General features: G+C 37.9%; 1 protein-coding gene across 2 annotated transcripts in view; it reads right to left on the minus strand.

Moving 5' to 3' along the window:
• Nucleotides 1–24418, minus strand: part of SHCBP1 (SHC binding and spindle associated 1) — a 61383-nt gene that overhangs the window by 13343 nt on the left and 23622 nt on the right. Inside the window, exons 11-13 of one of the 2 annotated variants that reach the window (XM_042919921.1) lie at nucleotides 18930–19016; nucleotides 18409–18550; nucleotides 15394–16567 (exon numbers count right to left, since the gene is read on the minus strand). In XM_042919921.1, coding sequence (XP_042775855.1) covers nucleotides 16242–16567; nucleotides 18409–18550; nucleotides 18930–19016 — 555 coding nt within the window. In that variant the 3' untranslated portion in view covers nucleotides 15394–16241. Of the gene's footprint in view, nucleotides 1–15393; nucleotides 16568–18408; nucleotides 18551–18929; nucleotides 19017–24418 lie in introns of those variants that run through there. The other variant, XM_042919922.1, reaches the window with a different exon arrangement.

Raw genomic sequence — 24418 nt, forward strand, 5'->3', positions numbered from 1 at the left:
TGAAGCATCCAACAATGAAGCAGAATGCTTTACAAGTGGTGAGCTCCCCATCACCAAAGGTATTCAAACATTAACTGTCTGCGCAGAAGTCTTTTTGACAGCACAGCCAAGTGAGAGGCTGGACCTATGGCCACTTAACCATTACTTTCAACAACAAAGCCTTACACTTGTACCATGTTTGTTGGAAATAAGTCTGTGTGCACATGCCATCTTTCTTTTAATCCTTACAAAAATTCTGAGAAGTTTTATAGCCTTTTTTACAGAGGAGTCTGAGCCTCCTACCGTGTATCTTTCCAGGAGATTCCTTTATGTTCATTGCTTAAGGCAAAGCTGTCTGAAAGGACAGAAATAGAGTCATCCTGGAGACCCAAGAGCAGAAACCTGGATTCAGCATGACCCTTGGAATGAGCAAAATCCCATTTTCATTCTTCAGTCATCCTGCTCAAGAACCAAATTCTTGGGAGTTTGACTGAGTATCTGTAGCAATTCACAGATATATCTCTGGGAAGACCCTCCCAAGATCACAGGAAAGGAGCCAATGATATCCTGATTTTACAGAGGAAGATTAAGTGGTTGGGCCCACAACTTGGCAAGACCAGGAATAACATGGTCCCCAAGCTGTCCTAACTCAGAAAAGGAGAATTGCTACCTTACTGGCCTGGACCCTCAGGACAGTCCCACAGGCTCATGTAGAGCTGAACCTCCACAGTGGAAGTACTATGACTTCTTTCTGCATAAAACAGGATGAGCCTTTATACACAGTAAAACACTTATTATTTTGCATCTTCCTTTTACCTTGTTGCAATTTCATTTTTTGTTTCCAATGCCAATCTAGGACCACTTTTGGTCCTACAAGTCAGACACTTTAATTTATGCCCACCATCCACAATTTCATCCAAAGTAACAAATTAACAACCTTGAAATGATTTGAAATGTAACTATAGCTTTATCTTTAAAATAATAATAATAATAATAATAATAATAATAATAATAATAATGTTAGAACTATGGAAAAAAAATATATATCCAAGTTGTGTGTGATAGCCTGAGCTTACATCACTGGTCCACGTCTGGGCCAGGAGAGAACAAGAAACCAGCAATGACCATCCCTCCAAAACTGCATCCAAGGAGAGAAGGAGCAACAGTTTGTCTTAGCAAAATCAGATGTTTCTCCAGTGACCTTAACCATCCATCCACAGATAGCCACATTGATTCTGGGGGAGGATATTTCATGGGAATACATGTATGACTCCTCATTTAAGAAAGCATATTATGATATGGAACCCAGACTGTGTTCCCTTCCCACCTTCTTCTCAAATCCCCACCTGCAGTGGGGAGACCAGATGCAGAGCAGACACTTAGAGATGAGTTTGGGGTCATGCTCAAAGTTCAGTGCAATGCTCAAGTAACTCATTAGTGATTGCCAAGTGAACAAGGAAACAACAAACCTTGAACTCAAAAATCCTCTTGGAGAATTTGAAAATATATCCCTTGAAAATGAGAGATTTCAAAAAGTCTTCAGAGTTGGGAACCCTGCTGACACACCCGCCCAGCACAGCTGTGGCCCAGGGTAATAAGGGGTGATCATCACCTAGGATCTAGGCTGCTTAATGGGGCTTGAGAGAGTGGCTTCCCAGTCAACGAGAGTGGGAGGCTTAATGAGTTAATGTTTTCAGAAGCTTTCCTGGTGCTCTAATGGGAGCAGCTTCACCACCTCCAAACAGCCTTTTATCTCCCAAAATAGTCTCTCTCTTCCTACCCCCTCCATCAGCTGGTCCTTCCAACCTCACCAAGACCACTGTCTCCAAGAGAAGAGGACCAGAGGCAGAGAGCTCACAGAACATGATGTATGAGGCTCCCAAGATCTCTGATCTTTTCTTCTTTTGCCTAATGTACCTTGGCTAATCTCGCCAAAAAGAATCATCAGTGGCACATGTGGCCCTGCTCTGATGCTATGCCATCTGAGGAGGCAGAGAAACCCTTCTGCTGGAAAATGAATGCAAATAAATTCTAATCATCACGAAGAGCTCAATTAGAGCCAAGTTCAGCACACTTCAGAGGTGTTGCTATTTTCTCCCTGGCTAACCCCACACAGCCTTTTCAAAGGGGTCTCTGACCTTGGGAGAAGCTTGGCAACAAGAGCTCCTCCAGGCAACTTTGTAACCAGACCGGCAAACTTCCACCCATCTTTGATGTCTCCTACAAGCCAGAAAAGGGGAAAGGCTCCCTGCTACTAAAGGTGTTTGAGTTTAGAACCACGTTTCTTCTCTTACATGCCCACAGCAACTCCATCGGGGTTAGGGAAGAACAGGGCTTGGTGAAGATGTGAGCATGGCACTGGTCTGAGGGGACCTGGGACCTAACAGCCCAGGAACATGTGACCACCTACAGAATGTCAGCTGCTCTGCCAAGCTGCTAGGAACTGACTCCTGTTTAAGTGACCCCAAGTAATGAGGGGTTGGAGCCTGGGAACTGGGGAAGTGAGGCAGGACAGGAAAACAGCCCAAATGCCAGGCAACATTTTGGGGGTTCAGATATGGACACCCACTACTCATCAACTGTGTGATCTTGGGGAAATTTAACAATCCTGCAGGTAGCTGCTATTGCTATCTCCAGTTTGTAAAGGAAACAATCCTCACATTGAGAGGAAAGGGCTTAGCACAGTACCAGGTACAAAGTGCAGAGTAAATGTTGACTAGCAATACCATGGTTTCTACTACTCTCAGTGACAGATATGCTAGAAAATGTGTGTAAAAGAGCTGGTGACCAGAAATTTTAGGAAAAACTGCATACATCTTCCTCTGGGAGTCTGACAAGGGACTTTTTCTGTAGGACTTCTCAGAGTCTTTTACATGTTAAAGGCCTGACTTTGAGAAACACTGAGTTAAATAAATTAACTTACATATTTGTTGCTACAAAGAATGCCTGTAAACATCAAGATACAAAAATATCATGAAGATCAAATTGAGAAATGCTGAACTTGCACATCTCAGCTCATCGTCCTCTCCCTTCAGTAAAATCCTACCATACATACTTCCCCAGGCACATGGAGACCTCACATAGCAATCAGTGTACAGGAAGTGGGCAGACAGTGGGCAGAAGGGTCTGTCCAGTTCACTGTTCAGGTATTGGCTTCCTGTGTAGTTCATTTCCCTTCTTCTAGATGAAATCATTCCAGGCTGGAGGCCATTATTCATTTATCTTGCATTTTGCTTTTAGACTTAATAAGTTTTTAGTTTTGTTTTTAAATATTTAACCACATCTCCTCTTTTTTAATAAAAAACAAAAACTTGGAAATTGGACTGAGATGATTGGGTGGTTCATTCCGTGAATTCCGTTTCTATAAACTTTAAAAAAAAAAAATTAGGTCAGTCAGTTCACTCTCCCAATATCTGCAGCTTCAGTGGAGAGCCTGCCTTTTTATTACAAAATCTAAATTAGGAAGTGCTTCTCTCCAGGAAGGAATTTTTCAAGATATGGGAGCAGGGCAGAGTCACCCTAGTGCAAGGAAAGCCCTAACTAGCAAAGTGAGCTACAGCCCCCACCCCCCCCGCCCCAGAATGTCACTTGCACTGTTTCTTGTGCAAGAAGAGGCCTTTGAGCTTGCCAGCTGGACTCAATCACTTCTAATTCATCATTCCAGTCCTGTCTTTCTAAACTTCCATGCTGGCCCAAAGTCCTGCTCCACCTCACTCACCAAGGATTTGGGGGTTTTCCAGTGGTTTCAAAAAAGACCCTTGAAACTTGGGACCATACCCTAAAGATGAAAAGTGGCAAAGCAGCATTTCCAGCCCCAATCCCTTGGCCTTTTAAACTGTCGCTCCTAGCAGAAAATCAGATTTATGCCCACATATGACTTTCCTGAGGATAATCTAGTGACAGTGGTATGGTAAAGGAGTACCCGGGCGCTTGGGTGGCTCAGTCAGTTAAGTGCCAGAGTCCTGATCTCAGCTCAGGTAAGGATCACACAGTTGTGAAATTCAGTCCCACATTCTGGCTCCACACTGAGCATAGAGCCTGCTTGAGATTCTTCCTCCCCCTCCCTCTCTCCCTCTGCCCCTCCCTTGCTCTCTCTCTCTCTCAAATAAATTAACATAAAAAAAAAAAAAGAAGAAGAACAAGGAGCCAGTGACAGTGGTGTGGTAAAGAAGGAGTCTCTGGGCGCCTGGGTGGCTCAGTTGGTTAAGTGTCCAACTTTGGCTCAGGTCATGATCTCATAGTCCATGAGTTTGAGCCTCACATCAAGCTCTGTGCTGACAGCTCAGAGCCTGGAGCCTGCTTCAGATTCTGTCTGTCTCTCTCTCTCTCTCTCAAAAATAAATAAAACATTTAAAAAATTAAAAAAAAAAAGAGTCCCAATTGGCTTGTCCACTTTGTCCCAAGGTGGATAATATAGGGTCATTGTTTTATTTCCCTTATAGACCCCAGGATGCCTTCTTATAGTCAGGTCTGACCTAAGTGCAAGCCAATAAAAGGGTTAATAGTTCAGGCTTGAGAGTCTGTTTGAGAGTCTGGGCTTAATTTCCAGTTGTGTGACCCAAGGCAGGTGGCCTAACCTCACTGAGGCTCACTGGCCCAGGTTCTCAGACAAAGAAGCTAACAACTGCCTCACAAGCCAACATGACAGTTCTTAGCTCAGTTCCTGAAACATAATTATTTAGCCAACATTCATTGAGGACTGAGTATCATCATCATTAGTAACTAAGGGGCATTTAACTGCCCAAAAGAAGATGAGGAGAAATAAAAGGTTTAGAATCAATCAAGAGAGAAACTAACATAAAAAGCATGTTGCTTTCAGGCTGGAGAGCCCCCTCAGAGACATTGCCTACCTCTATTCCGGCAAATGTGTGAAAAGAGGCAGGACAGGCAGGATTATTCCCATATTCCCCCACCACAGGCAGGAAAACCTGCTAGGGAAATGTGAAAGGATTTGCCCAAGCCACATGGTCAGACAGCAGAAAATCCAGGACTGGGGGTCCAGATCTTCCACCCAAATAGACTAAGTTATTTCCCACTAAAAACACTGAGCTCCATTCTTCAGAACCTTCTGAGAGGGCCAACTTTGTGACCAAGCAGCTCTGAAGGCAAGTTGACTAATGAAGAAAGACGTTGGGAAAGGCCAAAGGAATCTTGCACAAGTGGCCTTCAACCTAGCCCCATGTCCTGGCCCCCAAAACTCTGCTGCTCATCAGTGTTAGAAGATTGGGGCACCTGGGTGGCTTGGTCGGTTAAGCGTCCGACTTCAGCTCAGGTCATGATCTCACGGTCCGTGAGTTCGAGCCCTGCATCGGGCTCTGTGCTGACAGCTCAGAGCCTGGAGCCTGTTTCAGATTCTGTGTCTCCCTCTCTCTCTGCCCCTCCCCTGTTCATGCTCTGTCTCTTTCTGTCTCAAAAATAAATAAACGTTAAAAAAATTTTTTTTTAAAGAAAATGAAATAAGATTTGCCCCCAAAACTTCCTGGTACCCTTTCCATCCGCTACCCAGAGGATAGGAGATCTGGAGCCAGTTCAGAAGCCCATTTTGTAAGAAAACTGATGATTTTTGAGAATGGGTTAAAAGGTAATTAAAAAAAAAACTTCAAAAGACAAAACAAAAATCAATGGTAGTAACTTAATATATAACAAGGCCCGTGTGAGTTTTGAGATTAAAAATAAAACATTTCTTAGAAATTTACTTGATATCTGAGGTTCTCCAGTGCAATTGCTATGGATTGCACCCTCATTACAGCTACACTCTCCAGCATATCAGAATCTCCTGGAATGTTTTTAAAAATTACCTATGCCTAAACAAACTCTAGACCAATTAATTCAGAATCTCAGGAGGAGTGTGGGGGCCTAAGTATAGGGTCATTTTTTTTGTTTTTTTAAGTACATGAAGTGATTCTAATGTTCAGCCAAGTGCTGAGAAATATCACCTAATGCTCTAGCTTGGTATCATTTTATTAAGCTGGCATGGAAATGGAACATAAAGGGGCTGAAACAATGCCCCTACATGTGTGGTCTCTAAAAATAGCTAGAGCAATGATGAGAGATTCAAACTCACATGCATTCATAACCAACATAAGTGACAAACCTGAAAAAATTCTGCCTTCATGTTCTAAGGAAATTATCCCTAGACTCTCTAGAAGCAAAAGTGCTGGATAGACATGAGATATTCAGACATTTCCACCATCTCCAAAATAGGATCTTCTGGGAGGCTCCTATATTCCCTGCCATTTCCATGCCCTTAAATCTTCAAAAATTGGATATGGAAGAAGATCCAATCTCTTTCCTTAAGCTAGTAGGTGCCCTAACACATGCTACAGAAAAATACATGTAGACCAACATTTTTATTTTGGGGAAATGACTTAGCTTTACTACTGTCAATGTTTGCTTTAATATTCTCAGATCTTTCCTTATGAATTATGCAGTTAATTTCATAGTGTGGGCATATGTCTAACATTACTAGTTCCTATCAGTCTCCCCTTCAGAAAAGCTTTTCTGTATTGTGTTCTACAGGGCAGATTTCCACACTTCCCCTATGGCAGAATAACACCATCAGCAAATTAGTCATTACATTCCACAGAGTCAAGCAGAACCCTCCCCTGTCAACTGCTGAATAGTCAATTACAGTCTGGACATACACATTTTACACTGATTAAAAAAAGAATTACAGCCGTTGATTCTGCTTTTGAAATTAGGAGACAACACCTATTTAATATGGAATTACACAGACTTGGCTAAACAAAATGATTATTTAAAAGAGGAGAATATTGGATTTAGAGGAAAACTCTGTGACCAAAACAATATGACTTCCGAAAAACAAAGAGTATGAAATCCCTTAGCCTTTCTAAACCCATATGATTGAAAGACACCAGGGAACCATAAACTCTAACCTAATATCAATACTATGTTGAAAAGCCAAAATGTTAACTTCCTCCAGCACTGGAGATTTGTCTCACTAGCAAATTTTAGATCTAAACACGAAGTCAAAAATAATTCTCCAATGACTGTGAGCATTTTACCAATGACAACAGATTTAAATGCATTTTAGATGCAATGACAGGGAATTAAATAGATTTCTAGTGCTATTAAGCTTAATATTACTTTAGAAAGTGTTACACTGTCTGCTCATCTTCCTTGGCAGCTCATTTGGTACCTTGTAAGCACTGAAGAAAAGTTAAGTGCTGGAGCACTTTATTAACGTACCAAAAGCCACACCACTGTTAGCATGCCTAACACATTCAGAAAGTTTTTTAAGAGATCTAAAATAAAACAGCATGTGAGTTCCTAAAAGCCTTGATGAAAAATATCACCAGCTATCACTAGAGAGCTGCATCTAGCTCAAGGGCCAACTATAAATTAGGGATACTTGATTTTGCAAGAACATTCACAAGAAACTGCAATGTATTATGCTTCCCATGAAAATAATGCAAAGATTCTAATCTTTTTTCGTTTTTAATTGCTTGCTAAATTGGTCCAATTTCATTCAAAATGGATTTTAAAGAGCTACACACCAAGATTATTTCCAATATTTCAGTAAGAAAGCCGTCAGCCCACCTGGCCTGAAAGTAGTAAAAGCTAAACTCCCAAAGTATGTACACATGGTGAGCTCACACAGGCTCTTTAGTAAGGTAGGATATTATTTGCCAGCCAGCCTTGACCTTACCCACACAAATAAGCCTAAATGCAGAATAAGTAAAGTTTGGCAATAAGTAAACCAAATTAGGCAATAAGTAAGTCTGGCAATAAGTAAACCAAATTAGGGTTGGCTGAGATTCTGGAATTTGTATGTTTTCAGTTGAAAGAGTTAATGCCCTGTGATATCACCCACCCATATTTCCCTTTAGTTAAATATTCCAAAAATATTTTCATGGTCAAATACCAACCATTCTAGTAAAGATTTCAACAGAAATGAGCTAAAGAAACTTGGAAATTTGAGCTGGTTACCAATTGGTTGCTAACAGAGTCCCTTACTTCCTTTAGAAATGGTTCCAACCAGTAAGATCCAAAAAGACTTCCAGTTTTAGTGAAGCTTGAATAACATGTATCAGATTTACCCTCCTGCCTTAACTGGGCAAAATAAATGAAACAATGGTTTTCTAGACATCAGACAACAGTCAAATCAGGACTGTGATACTTGAGAATGAAAACAAAAAAGGGGAGCTCTATAATTATATCAGCTTTCTGCCTAGAGGCAGTTTTCAGGCCTCAGTACATGGAGGAGAAACAGACCCCAGGTGATTCAGGAAGGTAAAGAAACAGAAATCAAAGTTAGGAGACTAAGCAACCAGAATTTTCCAAGGCAGAATACCAGAAGAAGGAGAGGCACAGAGAGCTCCAGAAACCTGCAGTGGATCCCCTTGAATATTGGTTGAGTACCAACCTGTGTATGTGTGAGAACTACCCAAGGCTGGGGAAAAGCTGCCAGAAAAGAATAAGAGAAAAAAAATTAACTCTTAGCAGCTAGAATGAAAAGATCTCATAATACACAGGGCACCAGATAGAATTCTAAAAATGGGGAGAAGTGGGGATAATTTAGCTCTAGAATGAAAGTTGCTCTTGTCCTGCCCAAAGCTTAAAAGCAAACACTGAAAGAATCCAACTGATTCCAAATAACTGTATTCCAGAAAAACATCCAACACTACTTAAAGGAACAAAACAAATTACTGCAATAACATAAAATTCATAATGTCTAGCATCTAATCAGAAATAATGAGACAGAGAAGAAGCTGGAAACTATGATCCATAACCAAGAGAGAAACCAATCAATAGAAACAGAGATTATAGCAGGATTCATGCACAGAATCATGACACCAAGACTTTTTAATTTCTAGGAAGCAACTTTATTCGTGCTGGCACTGCTCAGTTGGGTTCGTACGCAAAGAACTGAGCACTGAATGTCCCATGGCATAGATTTTTACACATTTTCTATTTCTTTGTCTCCCACGTATGGTAACACACACAAACATGTACTCTGATTAAGTAGTTTCAGTTTACAAGGTCATGAGGGATGTTGTCACGAAGGTGCATAGCCAGGTTCCCTTGAAGTTTTCTCTCCGTTTTTTTTTTTTTTTTCTCTCCTTAGGCAAGGGACCTTACCACAAGATGATAAAGCTAATAAATAAGGATCCTAAAATAGCTATTATAAATATGCTCTACATATTCAAGAAAGTAGAATATGATCATGATGAAAAGAGAAAGAAAAGATATTAAAAAGAGTCCTCCCAAAACACCCTCTTGGGATAAAAAATATAATATCTGAAATGAAAATTCACTGGATGGGATGAATAGCAGTTAAAACAGTGTAGAAGAAAAGATAAGTAAACTTAAAGACACAGCAATAAAAATTATCCAAAATGAAACACATTATTTTACCCATTGGACAAAACAAAACAGAGTAGCATGCATGTGTTAAGAGTCAAGAAAAGAACTGAGACAAAATAATATCTGGAAAAAAAATTCTCACACAATGAAGAAGTACAATGAACTCCATGCAGAATAAACATAAAGAAGTCCACACAAAATACAGGATAATGAATTGCTGACAACCAATGATAAAAACTTTAAAACAGCCAGGAGAAAAAGACACATAACAGCAGTCTACTTGTCAGAAACTATGTAAGCCAACTGACAGTGGAACAACATCCTTAGATACTGAAATAAACTGTCAGTTTAGAATTCTCTAAGCAGCAAAACTCATCTTTCAAAATTGAAGACAAAATAACGGGATTTTCAGACAAGTGCTAGAAGAATTCCATCAGCAGATCTGTACCAAAAGAAATGATAAGGGAAGTTATTCAAGTACAATATGACACCAAATAGAATTTTGGATCAACACAAAATAATGAAAAACACTAGAAATGGTATATATGTTAATAAATATAAGACATATTTTAAAAATCTTGTTGAATAATAGTTTAAGGCAAAAATAACAGCAAAATATTGAGGGGCTTATAACACACATATGAGTACAATATTTGATAGCAATAGCACAAAGGATAGAAGGGGGAAATTGACCTTACATATAAGGTGATAAAATATTATTTGAAGGTAGTACATGTATATTGTAAACAAACTCAAGCAAACTCAAGCCACAGGCCAAATCCAGCCTGCTACCTATTTTTGTACAGTTCAGAATGAAGAATGGTTTTTACAGTACCATTACAGTACCATTTCACAGAGTGGAGAGTGGAAAGGAGATATAAGACCATATATGCCAGGGCTCCTCAGTGGCTCAATCGGTTAAGCATCAGACTCTTGGTTTCGGCTCAGGTCATGATCTCCCAGTTTGTGGGTTCAAGCCCCACATTGGGCTCCATGCTGACAGCACAGAGCCTGCTTGGAATTCTCTCTCTCCCTCTCTCTCTGCCCCTCTCCTACTCACTGTCTCTCTCTCAAAATAAATAAATAAACTTAAAAAAAAAAAAAAAGACCATATATGTCATACAAAGCCTAAAGTATTCACTATCTGATTCTTTAGAGAATAAGTTGCTAATAAGCCTGGTCCTTAAGTAGGATTTCTCAACCTTGGTACATTTGACATTTTAGGCCAAAATGTCATTCCATGATGTGAGGATAGTCTTGTGCATTATGAGATATTTGGTAGCATCCCTGGCTTCTACCTAACAAATGCTATTAGCACCCCACTCCCAGCTGTGAAAACCAAAAATGTCCCTGGACTCTGGCAAATGTCCTTTTGGCAAACTTGCTTGTGGTTGATAACTATTGCCCTAGAGCACAACTTAAAAAAAAAAAAAAAAAAAAAAAAGTATAGCTAATAAGCCAATAGTAAGGGTAGAATGGATCCATTAAAAAACTCTTTTTTAAACCCTTAATCCAAAAGAAGGCAACAAAAACAAAGATTGGTCAGATAAGACATAAAAAACACAAACCATGAAAGAAAATATTAATAAACTGACGTCATCAAAATTTAAATTTCTGCTACTCAAATTATACTCTTAAGAAAATGGAAACTCAAGCCACAGATAGAAAGAAAATATTTGCAAAATGTAATATTTGATAAAAACTTGTATCCAGAATAAAAAACAAACAAAACTTACAACTCAATAATACAAACAACCTGATTGGGGACAGCAGGGGGAGATGGGGGAGAATAGGCAAAAGATTTCAATACACACTTCACTGAAGATAAAGAAATGGCACATATGCACATTAAAAAGATGCTAAACATCATTAATCATAAGGGAAATGCAAACTGAAAGCACAATGAGCTATCACAGCATACCCATTAGAAAACTTAAAATTTAAAGGATATATCAAATATCAAGTATTGGGCAAGGATGTAAAGCAACTAGAACTCTCATATACTGGTGGTAGGGAAGCAAAATGGGATAGCCACTTCGGAAAACAATTTGGGATTTTCCAACAAAGTAATATGTGCACTAGCAATCCCACTCATAGGTATTTGTCCCCACAAAAATGAAAACATATGTTCAAAGACTTTTACCCAAATAGTCTTAGCAACTTTATCCATAATAACCAAACACTGCAAACAACCCATGTGGCCCATCAACTGGTGAATGAATAGACAATACTCAATATCCACACAATGGAAAACTACTCAACAATAAAAAGAAACAAACTACTGACACATGAAACAATGCAGATGTATTATAAGCACATTATGCTAAACTGAAGAAGATGAGCACAAAAGATTACCTACTGAGTCATTCTTTTTATATGTAACTTTAGAAAAGGCAAAACTATAGTGACAGAAAGCAGACAGATAATCTCCAGTGTCCAAGGGTTGGGGGAGAGGATTGACTGCAAAGGAAAATGAGGGGAATTTTAGAGATGATAGAAACATTCAATACTGTGATTGTGGTGGTGGTTATACAACTAAGGACATTTGTCAAGACCCAGAGAATTGTATATCTAAAACTGATAATGTTTCATATCAAAAAAGCTGATAAAAGCTGATTTAAAAAAAAAAAAGTTCAATACCCAAGAAGGTTTTGAAAAATAAGAACAGAGTGGTAGTGAGACTACATTTTCCCTAAGTCATCTCACTAGGAAAACACCTTGATATATGGAGGGTAGTGTCAGAGAAAAGAGTTTTTCCAGTCACATTTGATTGAGTGCTAGTGATTTGGATCCTGGTAACAGAATATACATTTAGCTGGAGATTATTAGCCAGTAGTATTTAAGCAGAGTGTCAGAAGTAGACAAACAGGGGAACTTGGTATGCTTCCAAGTAAGTGGGAAAAGAATGAACCATTCAGTAGATGGTATAGATAGAACTCACTAACCATTTAGAGAAAAAGAGTTCAATGTCATACCACACACAAAACCAAATGGATTAGAAATATAAATTTAAACAAGATGAATTAACAAGATTAATTAAACAAGGTTATAAAACTACTAAAATACAAAATATTTTTTTTTAATCTGGTAAGATCTATGTAAACAGGACACAAGACCCAGAAGAGCAGATCTGACTGCAATTAAAACTTAAAAATTCAGTAAAACAAAATACCATAAATAAAGCTCAGATGGCTCAAGAGATTTATATATATATATACTTATATATAACCATAAGTATGCTTATATGTAATATGTATACTATATATATGTATGTGTGTATATACATATACTTGCAATATAAAGGATTAAAACATACAGTATCTGGGGCACCTGGGGGGCTCAGTTGGTTAAGCATCTGCCTTCGGCTCAGGTCATGATCTCACAGTTCGTGAGTTAGAGCCCCGCATTGGGCTGTGTGCTGAGAGCTTGGAGCCTGAAGCCTGCTTCAGATTCTGTGTCTCTCTCCCTCTCTGCTCCTTCTTCCCTCCCTCCCTCCCTCCCTCCCTCCCTCCCTCTCTCTCTCTCTAAAATAAATAAATACTAAAAAAAAAATGCAGTATCTAAAACTCCTATTAATCAATAACAAAGTCAAACCACCCAACAGAACAATAGGCAAAGGATATGAACAGGCAATTTTCAGAAAAATAGATACATGAAAACATAGTTAATGATAAAATGTCAAACCAATAATAGTAATCAAATAAACACAAGTCCAAATATTTTTTTCACTCATGAATAAGCATTTTTTTTAACTGACAATATTTGCTATTATCAGAATATGGCAAAGTGTCACTCCCATACACTGTGGGCAGGAGTATAAACCAGTGCTCAATTTCTTGGAGAAGTCTGGCAATAGCGATCAAAATTTAAATCTATAACCTTCAACTGGAAGTCTTCTTTATCCAATAACTTAACCACAGAAAATCTTAGAGAAGTCCCAAGTGTTACACTGAGCATTCTTTTATGTGTGTCTATTTGTAATAATGAAAACCTGAAAGCCTGACTCCCCATCAATACAGGGAAATAGGTTAAGTTATACCTCATCCATCTCTAGCCAGACATCTATGTTTTTGCCTAAAAAGCAGTCATTTCATCTGCTTCTAGTAACAGAACCCCTTTTCCTCTAGAAACTTCTCTTTCACCACCTGGAGAATGAGTTGATCACAAAGCTCCATCCCTCTTCATTAGGGTAGAAATGTGACTCAGTGAGAATAGAAGACACCATTTATAGTGACTGGTCAAAGGACAAGCAAATGCTGGCAGAACCAACCAGATGCTAAAAAGTCTCTCTGCCTTCTGGGACCATAAAAACTGGGGATACTGAAGGCCATCTTTGCCACCACATGGAAAAAGCCAACCTGAAGATGAAGCCAAGACCAGAAAAGGCAAAATTAAAAGGATAGAACAACCCAACTATGCCCCAAATCAGCTCTCGTTTTCAGACCTCCTGGCTCCAGGACCCAACCCTCTAAGCCTGTCTGAATTAGGTTTTTAATCACTTTAAATGAAAGAATTCTGACAATGGAGTATAACACAATCAATAAAAAGACTAAGATAGATCTGCATATACAGACATAGATTTCTATAATATGTTAAGAGAAAACAGCAAAAGTAATTTTCAGAACATTATATACTAGGTCTTTTGTATTGTTTTCAAAGGATATATACTTTTAACAGTGAGAACTGGGAAAAGAGAGTGTTCTCTTTAACACATATAAGACTGTAGAAATTTTGTACATATCATTTTTTTTAACGTTTATTTATTTTTGAGACAGAGAGAGACAGAGCATGAACAGGGGAGGGGTAGAGAGAGAGGGAGACACAGAATCTGAGAGCTGTCAGCACAGAGTCCGATGCGGGGCTCAAACTCACGGACCATGAGATCATGACCTGAGCCGAAGTCGGATGCTTAACCGACCGAGCCACCCAGGCGCCCCTGTACATATGATTTTTTAAATCACAGAATAAAATGTTATAAAATTAAATGCTATATATAAATTTACATCAAGGTCGAATCATCAATTTCCATAGAAGTCTATGGAATTTTTTGCCTAGAAAGTAATAGAACTAAAAAACAGCAAATTGAATTACAAAGCAACGTAAGTGGGATTACTCCTTAGGTGCTCATCAAAGTTTTATAGGTAAGTCTCTTCAACCTCCCTCTGAAGAGCTAAATCTGGAAAGTGGGTATTTCTTCAACCTCTTACAACCAGAAGTTGCAGAAGTTCTAAAAAAGTGGGGTAGACACACTTGAGAACAAATTACCTATGGCTGAATAAATGAAAATACATTCATGTATATATTTGTGGCATAATTACAGAATAAGAAACCAAAGGAGATACTTCTAGGGAATCTCCAAGAAAATACTCAAATCAAGGTACAGAACTTTGCTACCTGCCATGAATTCAAGGTTACACTAAGAGTAGACCAAAAAGGACATATAATTCATTCAACACTGAAGATAGTCCCTTTTCCATGTCAGTGTTTTCACCTCAAATGTTAAATCCACATCCTTCCAGAGCTCGCTCTCTTGACTCCCTGTACTAAGTCATCTAAGGTGTTCAACTCTTCACGACTGAGGCAAAATGTGGTCTACATAACTTAAATAAGAATGCATTAGGCCTACTCACTAATAACTTATCATGTGAATTAAAATGAATGTAAGTTTAGATTTAAACTGAGATAGAAATGAAATCTAAAAACCATCATGCTATAAAAAGGAACGAAGAAGGTATTAACTTTACTTACCCTGCTACTTGTCATTCTCTTGGCACTCTACCAAGTTACAAGAGAATATATGAAATCTAAACTCCAAGATAAAGAAATTTTATTGGAAAACCAATTTGATTTTTTTAAACATTGAATAAATGGTTTTTAAATCAGTATTTGGGTCAAGTTTATGCAGAATTAATTAGCATTACCACTGCAATAGGATTTAAAATGAGGAAAAGAAAAATGCCTTTCAATGGTCATTCCATTGTGTGCATTCCAAAAGGACCACAGATGCTACACAGCACTATGGCCCATAATGCATCTGGAAAAACAGAACAAGATTCAACTTATTATTTCATAATTTTAATTTTAATCAGTAAGCATATTAATGTCACATATACTTTTTAAAAATATAAATATCTTTAAAAGCTGTGTCTTACAATATGATATTCAAGAACACAGAGCTGATACAGGTTGTAAAAGAAACCACTATGTGTAAGATATTTGAAATCTGATCAGAATACTGTTATGGTCAAAGAAAAACACCTTCTTTTTAATCATTCATATTCAGCAACAGTGAAAATGTTCTACATACGCATTGGCTCTGAATAACACATCTCATATCTGTTTCAAACCTGCCATGCTATCTATTACTGTTTTGATGATTACATTGTTCAACACAAAAATGCATCCCACTCAAATTCTCAATAGTAAGTCTGATTATGCAGATAACTTCCTAATAATAAAAACTTATTTTAAGACAAGTATTATGCAAATATATCATGGAATTCAGACTTGCTGTAATTGGGAGAAAAATACAAGTGTAAAGAACACTGCACATTTGACATTTGATACCTACTGCATTTCTGTGCACTCATCTTGCATTCCCTTTCTTCTTTGAAGTGCTAGGTTAAAAGTGTATTTACACTAGAAAGTTACTGATAGGCTTAATAATATGAGAGAACTATGTGTTTGAGAATGCAAGACTTTCTGGATAAGAAATCTTCAAATATTTTCTATTTTATGTTTTTATGACCTTCCTTATAAAAGGGAATGTTTCATGTGCAACACCTGCAGATAGAAATAGATGTACATATCACTCAAACCCAATCAAATATATCAAATATAAAATACAGACATGAAGCAAACTATGATAGCAGCAGTGATTCTCAGGGCAGCATGTGCAAAATCCAATATTTTGCTATCTATTTATATCACGGTGGTCAGAAAAGAAATGTGCCAAAACTCCCTTTCCCATTCCACTTGAACTGGTTCCCCACAATTGAAACAAACATCTCCTGTGACATTAAGTTGTCATCAGCTTGCGTGATCCCCAGTTCACTCAACCTTTTCTTCTTCATCTGACCCTTCTGTGTGGAGGCAGCAACTAGTTCATTTACAATTTCATAGTTGCCTTCCACTTGCTCAGAAAGACTAGATCTTGCATAAAGCTCCATTTTGCCAGTTGTACATTGAATCAGCTCTTCTAGATCCACCCTTTCCGCTGTGTCTGCCTCCTCACTTGTCGGAATTTTAAGTGCTCTATTTTCTGAAGAAACAAACAAATTATAACAAATACAGTAAAATGTAAAAATAATGCAACAAAAAATATATATCTTTCTATATTCTAAAAAAAAATTGTTTTAATGTTTACTTATTATTGAGAGAGAGAGAGAGAGAGAGACAGAGAGAGAGACAGAGCATGAGCAGGGAAGGGGCAGAGAGAGGAGACGCAGGATCCAAAGCAGACTCCCGGCTCCGAGCTGTCAGCACAGAGCCTGACGCAGGACTCGAACTCACAAACCACGAGATCATGACCTGAGCCGAAGTCGGATGCTTAACCGACTGAGCCACCCAGGTGCCCCTATATTTCTATATTCTAATTAAAGCTTTTAAGTTTTTACTGCCAAGGATTCCTGCTGTCATCTGACTGGATTCCATGAACCCTTTGCCATAAGTATTTCAATAAGCAGTTGTCTTAGTCTTTGTACCAAGACTTTCTGACCCTCATACAGGATTACCAATTTTGAATTATTTTCTATTTTTATCCTAGAATCTCATTCACTCAACGGACCCTTTCTGGATATTGACTACCTACTATAAGCACAGTGTTAGGAGATAGACACAAAGATTAGTAAGAGTGCCACTATTCCCAAAGGAACACTCCTTCTAGCAGCTAATGCCAGCATTAGAAGTGAGTGCTTACTGAGAGGCAGAATTCTAGATGGCCCCTATGATGCCCACCCCCCTGGTGTTACTTTCGGGATTGTTAAGTGGCAAAAGGATTTTGCACATGTAATTAAGGTTACTAATCAGCTGACTCTAAGGAAATAATTCAGGTGTCCCTAATCTAATCACTTGGACCTTTTAAAAGTTGGGGTTTTGTTCTGGCTAGATGAAGAAGAGGAAAGTATGAAGAAATTCAAAACATGAGAGATTTGAAGCATGAACAAAATTTGCCTTAAGGAAGTTTCTCTTGAGGACAGTTGCTGAGATAGAGGAGGTTATGGGGGCAAGGACTGGACAGTGGCCTCTAGAAGCTGAAGCAATCCTCAGGCAATTGCAAAAAAAAAAAAAAAAAAAAAAAAAAATGGAGACCTCAGTCCTACAACCTAAAGGAAATGGATTTTGCCAACAATATGAATGAGCTCAGAAGCAGATTTCCCCCTCAGAGCTCTCAGATCAAAGCCCACTCCCCTTAACTTCACCCTTCTGAGACCCTAAGCACATAATGCAGCCAAGCCCACCTGGACTTCTGACCTACATAACTGTGAGAAGAAAAAGAACTCACAGATAACTAGACTGTATCCTGATGGATGACGAGGACTACTTTCCTCATCCATGCCAATGCATAATCCCTAAGATTTCACAGTAATCTGGGTCATGGCTTAAAAGTCACAAATTTCCTACTGAGCTCAGTTTTCCTGCCAAGAAAGATAGTTAACAGGGAGGCATTTACTTCTGCCAATAAAAAATAGAGACAAACTCCACAATCCCCTCCAGTAAATGCAGCCTTCAATCTGGCACATGCATTTCTCTGCCTCCATCCTTAACAAACGTCAGCAGGAGCTACCATTTCTATCATATGCTCAGCTTTATTCTATAAATGCACAGAAAGCCAAGCATGATAAGAAGAGAACTGCAGGACCACAGAAACCACACACCAGGGTTTTGAATGAATAGGTGAACTAGTTGACCTTGAAAGTTTCTTTCACCCTGAGAGTCTACAATGTTACAGCCTTCCCAAGTTTCTCTATCTCAGAGTCCAAGCATATGCCAGTTATCTTTGTTAAGGAGAGGAAGACTCAGATCCTTAATAAGAGCTTTATGCTGAAATAAAGTAAACTAGGATCACATTTTTATTTTTAAAAATCACTAAATAAAATATACCTTCAGTTTCATCTTGGACATTTTCTTGCAGGTCAGAGAAGATTGTAGGTTTCACCAAGACAACACCATAACCTTCATTATTATGTATGACATTATTCACCATGGATATTTTGGGAATGTCATAATGCTCATCTAAGAAGTCCTGTGACATTGAAAACAAATGTTTTAAGGAACTGTCACATTCAACACTGCCTGCTTTAAAAATCTTCTCACTGTTTTCAGGCTATTCTAAAAATAAAGTAGAAAGCTATGCTTATTAATATGTTGTAGCACAGTCTGAGCTCTGAATGACACAGCATTCCTCTGTCATTTCTGCAGATCTATAGATAGCAAAGTATTCTCACAAAAGACCCTCAGTCACCAACTACTGATATCAAGATGATTATTAAGATGTATGTACTGTTTGTGCTTTTCAAAACCAAACAATAGAACTCAACTTGGGAATTTAACAAAACACAATTATTTCTTAGATGAAACCATTCTAACCTTTGGAAAGAGGGTGTTTTAGCAGGTACACTCACCTTGATGAGTATCCCTTCCTTGCAGTGATGGATCCCATTGTCACTCAAGGTGCACTTACTCCCGGGATATATTTCTATACCAGCACCCTACAAGTTACATTTCAAGGTATCACAATCAGTATTTTAAGGCAGGACTACAAGAGAAGATTTATTACAATCATTTCTTAAACCTTAACACAGTGTAAATATAAAGTGTTTTACAGAAAGTTTTATTAGATATTTCTAATCAACATTTCTATTTGCTCCATTTCCAGCAAGTTGTCTATCATTTATCACTTTCAAAAACCACATGCAGAGACACACACAAAACACTGGCTAAGATGATCAACACTTGATTATTGTTCCACTCCCTTTCATTCTGGATAAGTCAGTTTTCTGATTCTGCCAAATAAAAAAAAAACAAAATATTTAACAATTTTGCATTTATTCAAAATGATCATCCTGAGATACTAAATTAGTTGGAGAATCGTATTTGAGTCTAGTAAAATATTGCAATTTAAGTATAGAAAGAAGACCTGATATTTTTAAAAACACACTAGTTTTAAAACATCCCAACATAACCTAAAAATCACTTCTATGAGCTAAACAATTAATAGCCTCCACTACTACACACATGTTAAAATTAGCAACCAATTCAAGTGACTCAATAAAACAAAGTAACCAGAAAGATCCATGCATGGCACAATTCTTTCACAGTGTCCCTTGAGACCACATGGTACCAATTAAGTAACAGTAACAGGAATAATTTACTTCCTAAAACTATACTAAGCACTTTGGGAAGTAAAAATAATTTACTCAAACCTCTATAGTTATTTAAGAAATCACTTTGGGAATAATTTAATATACAATATCATACATGAAGAAGAGCTGCTATTAACCATTTATAAGACACCTACCACATATATGTTGAGTTTTTTTCTAAGAGTAGTAGTGAACCATGAGAAAATATTTATTATTAATTGCCCTTTTGGGGATACAAGAACACATATGGCTAGATGGCTAATCTAACTCTCTACTAGGTAAAAAAAAAAAATCTTCCAATTGGGCTTTCTTCCCCAGACATGAAGCTGAAGAATCTGGCAATCCATAAACACAAGACACAGACCAGTAAAGCCTTCCAAAAAGCCTGAACTCTCTAGCCAAAGGACCAGGCAGTTTAGAAAGACAGAAGACTTTCAGATAATTATAGCTCTATGCCAGTCAAACGCCACAGACAAAAATAGTGGCCCATCCCCATGTTGGCAAATGCTAAGAGGAGAGAACAGACTTTCACCTTCTCGAGGCTGTAACCAGGCACCCCAACTCTCCCAATGGGGTGGTGTCAGAGAAAGCCAAGCAGGAAGCCAGGATTTGCATCCCCACCAGCCAATAACAAGGCCCTAGCAGCATCACTGGAGACTACACACTCCCACCCAACAGTCACAAGATGCCACTCCCTCTCACCACTAGAGCAGTATCAGAGCAGGCCTGGTAGAAAGTCTGGACTTTCACCATTGCTCAGTGGTAACAAGGCCACTGTCATGGGCCACAGTGTCAGTGGGCACCATGCTGGAAACCAGAATTTCCATCCCCTCCCAGCAGTAACAAAGAGCTATCCCACTGAAACAGGTATCAGTGGAGGCTAAAATAGGGAACCTGGGCTTCTACCTCCTTCCACCAGCAGTACCCTTCATCCCATCCCCTCCTGTAAGGGTGTCACTTAAACTAAAACAGAAGATCCAGACTCTCATAATGTAGTACAAAATGTCCAGGTTTTGATGGAAAATCACCTGTCATACCAAGAACCAGGAAGATGTCAAACTGAATAAGATGGTCAATAGATGCCAAAACCAAGATGTCAGAGATGTTAGAATTAGCTGACAATGATTTTAAAGCATCCACGATAAATAGGCTTTAAGAAGCAATTATGAACATACTTAAATGAAAAATTAAAGGCGCACATAGAAAGTCTCAGTGAAAAAAACAGAAGATATGAAAGACCAAATGGAAATTTCAGAACTCAAAAATAACTGAAATAAAAAGCTCTGTGGATGGACTCAACAGCAAAAAGGAAAACAAGGAGGAAAGAATCAGTGAACTAGTAAGATAGAACAGTAGAAATTACCCAACCTAAACAACACAGAGAAAATTCACTGAAAAAGAAAAGTGAACAGAGCCTCAGGGACCAATAGGACTATAACAAACTACCAATATCAAGAATGAAATGAGATACCAGCACTGACCCTGAAGACATCAAAAGGTTAAAGACTAAGGGAATACCACAAATAACTATACCTGTAAATTTGACAACTTAGCAGAAGAAATGGTCACCTGCCCCCCCAGGCTGGTGTGAGGCCTAACGGGCTAGGTGGGAGGTGGTACATATAACACCTGGTGCTCCAGGAGTCACTGATGCCACTGCCACCAAACAGGAAAGCCCTTCACCACTGACCTGGCACCCATCCACAGGAGCTCTGTAACCTATCAGCATATCTGTTAACTCACTCAGTATGAAATAAGTCATTTGAACAGCCCTATAACTGTTAAGGAAATTGAATTCATAATTTTAAAATTTCCAAAAAAGAAATCTCCAGGCCCAGATGGTTTCACTGGAAAAATCTACCAAACATTTAAAGAATTAATACAAATTAGTGAAGGGAATACTTCCAAATTCATTTTATGACGCTAATATTATCCTGATAACAAACCTTGACAAAGATGGTGCAAATAAAGAAAACTTCAGACCAATATCTCTCATGAATACAGATGTAAAAATTCCTCACAAAACATTGGCAAATATATTACAGCAATATATTAAAAAATATACACTATGACTAAATTGTGTTATTCCAGGGGTGCAAAACTGGTTCAAAATTTGAAAATCAATTAATGTAACCCACCATTTTGTTTCTTCCAAAAAAGAAAAATCATGTAATCATATGAAATGATGAAGGAAAAACATCTAACAAACATCAACACACAGTGATTACAAAAATTATCACAAAACAGAAATAGAGAACTTACTCAACTTGATAAAGATTATCTACAAAAAGCCTATAATTAACCTTATAGTTAATGGTATAATACTGAATACATTCTCCCTGATATCAAGAAGAACAAGTAAGGATGTCCACCCTCACCACTCTTATTCAGCATAGTGCTGGAAGTTCTAGTCAGTGCCATAAAGCAAAAAAAAAAAAAAAAAAAAAAAAAAAAAAAGGAAACAAAACCATACAGATCAGAAGGGAAGAAATAAAACTGTCCCTATTTGCAAATGATATGTAGAAAATCCCAAGAAATCTACAAAAACATTCCTAGAACTAATAAGAAAAGTCAGCAAGGTCACAGGATATGTGACAAACAATAGTCAATTGTATACTAGCAATGAACACATGGACATTGAAATTAAAAATATGAGATGACTTATAATCACCTAAAAATGAAATATTTACATACAAATCTAAGAAAACACATACAAGACTTGTATTCTAAAAATTATGGAATGCTGATGAAAGAAATCAAAGATGAAAATAAATGGGAGAGACAGAGTGTTCACAAGATTGGAAGACTCAACATAAAAAAGATGTCCATCCTTCCCAAATTGATATACAGTTTTATTAGAATTCCTATCAAAATCTCACCAAGATTTTTTGTAGACAGAGACCATATTTTTCTAAAACTTATATTGACAGGCAAAGGAACCAGAATAGTTGAAACCATTTTGGAAAAGACAAAGTGGGAGGAATCACTGTATCAGATTTCAAGACTCAACATACAGTAGCAGATATTGGTGGAGGGACAGGTACACAGATCAGTGGAATGGAATGGAGAACCTAGAAATGGACCTACACAAATTTTCCAGATGATTTTTGACAAAGGTAGAAAACCAATTTATCAAAGGAAGAACCGCCTTTTCAAGAAATGGTGTGGTTACAACTGGACATCTATGGGCAAAAAAATAAATTAACCTTAATGTAAAACTCATATTTACACCAAAATTTACTCAAAAAATGGATCATGACCTTAAATGTAAAATGTAAACTATGAAATTTTTAGGAAAAAAAATAGAAGAAAATCTTTCATATCTAAGGCTGGGCAAAGAGTTCTTACACTTAACACCAAAATCACTACCCCATAAAAGGGAAATCAGTAAATTGGACTTCACTGACACTTAAAGCTTTTCTTTGTAGAAGCCCAAGTGAAGAAAATGAAAAGACAAGCTACAGTTTAGCATACAAATCTGCAAACCAAATACCCACCAGAGGACTAGTATCTAGAATATAAAAAGAACTCTCCAAAATCTACAGTAAAAAAGAAAAAATAATCCGATTAGAAAATGGGCAGAAGTCATGAACAGACATTTCACTGAAGAGAAGGATGGCACGTAAGAATATTAAAAAAATGTTCAATATCATTAACCACTAGGTAAATGAAAAGTAAAACCACATACCTATCAGAATGGCTAAAATTTTAAAAACCAAATGCTGGTAAGGATATGGAGAAACTATACCACTCAAACACTGCTGATGGGAATGTAAAATGGTGTAACTACTCTGGAAAAGTTTGGCCGTGTCTTTAAAAAAAAAAAGTAAACATGTAGCTACCATGTGCACTCCTGGGCATTTACGCCAGAGAAATGAAAAGTGCTCACACAGTAACCTGTACACAAATGTTTGCAGCAGCTTTATTTACAATAGCCAAAACCTGGAAAAAAAAACAGATATCCTTCAACGGGTAAACAGTTAAACAAACTGGAATATGCTAGAATACTATTCAGCAGTAAAAAAAGAACAAACACTTTGCACCTGGAACAACTTGGATGAATCTCCAGAGAACTGTGCTGAGTGAAAAAAGCCAATCCCAGAAGGTTACATTCTGTATGATTATGTTTATGTAACATTCTTGAAATGACGAAATAATAGAAATGGAGAAGAGACTAAAGTTTGCCAGTGATTAAGGAAGAGGTCTGAAGGACCATGCAGGATGCAGGATCCTTGGAGTGATGGAAATACTCGACTGAATCATGTTATCCTGTTGTGCTACAGTTTTCCAAGATGTTACAATTATGGGGAAACTAGTACAGAGTATACATACAGGACCATTCTGTATAATTTCTTACAACAGTACGTTAGCTCAGCAATAATCTCAAAATAAAAAGTCTCATTTAAAAAAAGCAACTCAGGGCGCCTGGGTGGCTCAGTCAATTGGGTGTCCGACTTCGGCTCAGGTCACGATCTCGTGGCCTATGAGTTCGAGCCCCACATCGGGCTCTGTGCTGGCAGCTCAAAACCTGGAGCCTGCTTCAGAGATTCTGTGTCTCCCTCTCCTTCAGCCCCTCCCCAACTCATGCTCTGTCTCTGTCTCAAAAATAAATAAACATTAAAAATTTTTTTTTTAAAAAGAGCAACTGAGCTTCAATTGCTACAAAACTGTTTGTAAAATTAATAAATGTGAAGGGTCTAAATCTCAAAGCTATCCTAGAGAAACTGTCAGATTTCTTATTTTTCTTC

This window comes from Panthera leo, chromosome E2 (assembly GCF_018350215.1).
Source record: "Panthera leo isolate Ple1 chromosome E2, P.leo_Ple1_pat1.1, whole genome shotgun sequence".
NCBI lineage: Eukaryota > Metazoa > Chordata > Mammalia > Carnivora > Felidae > Panthera > Panthera leo.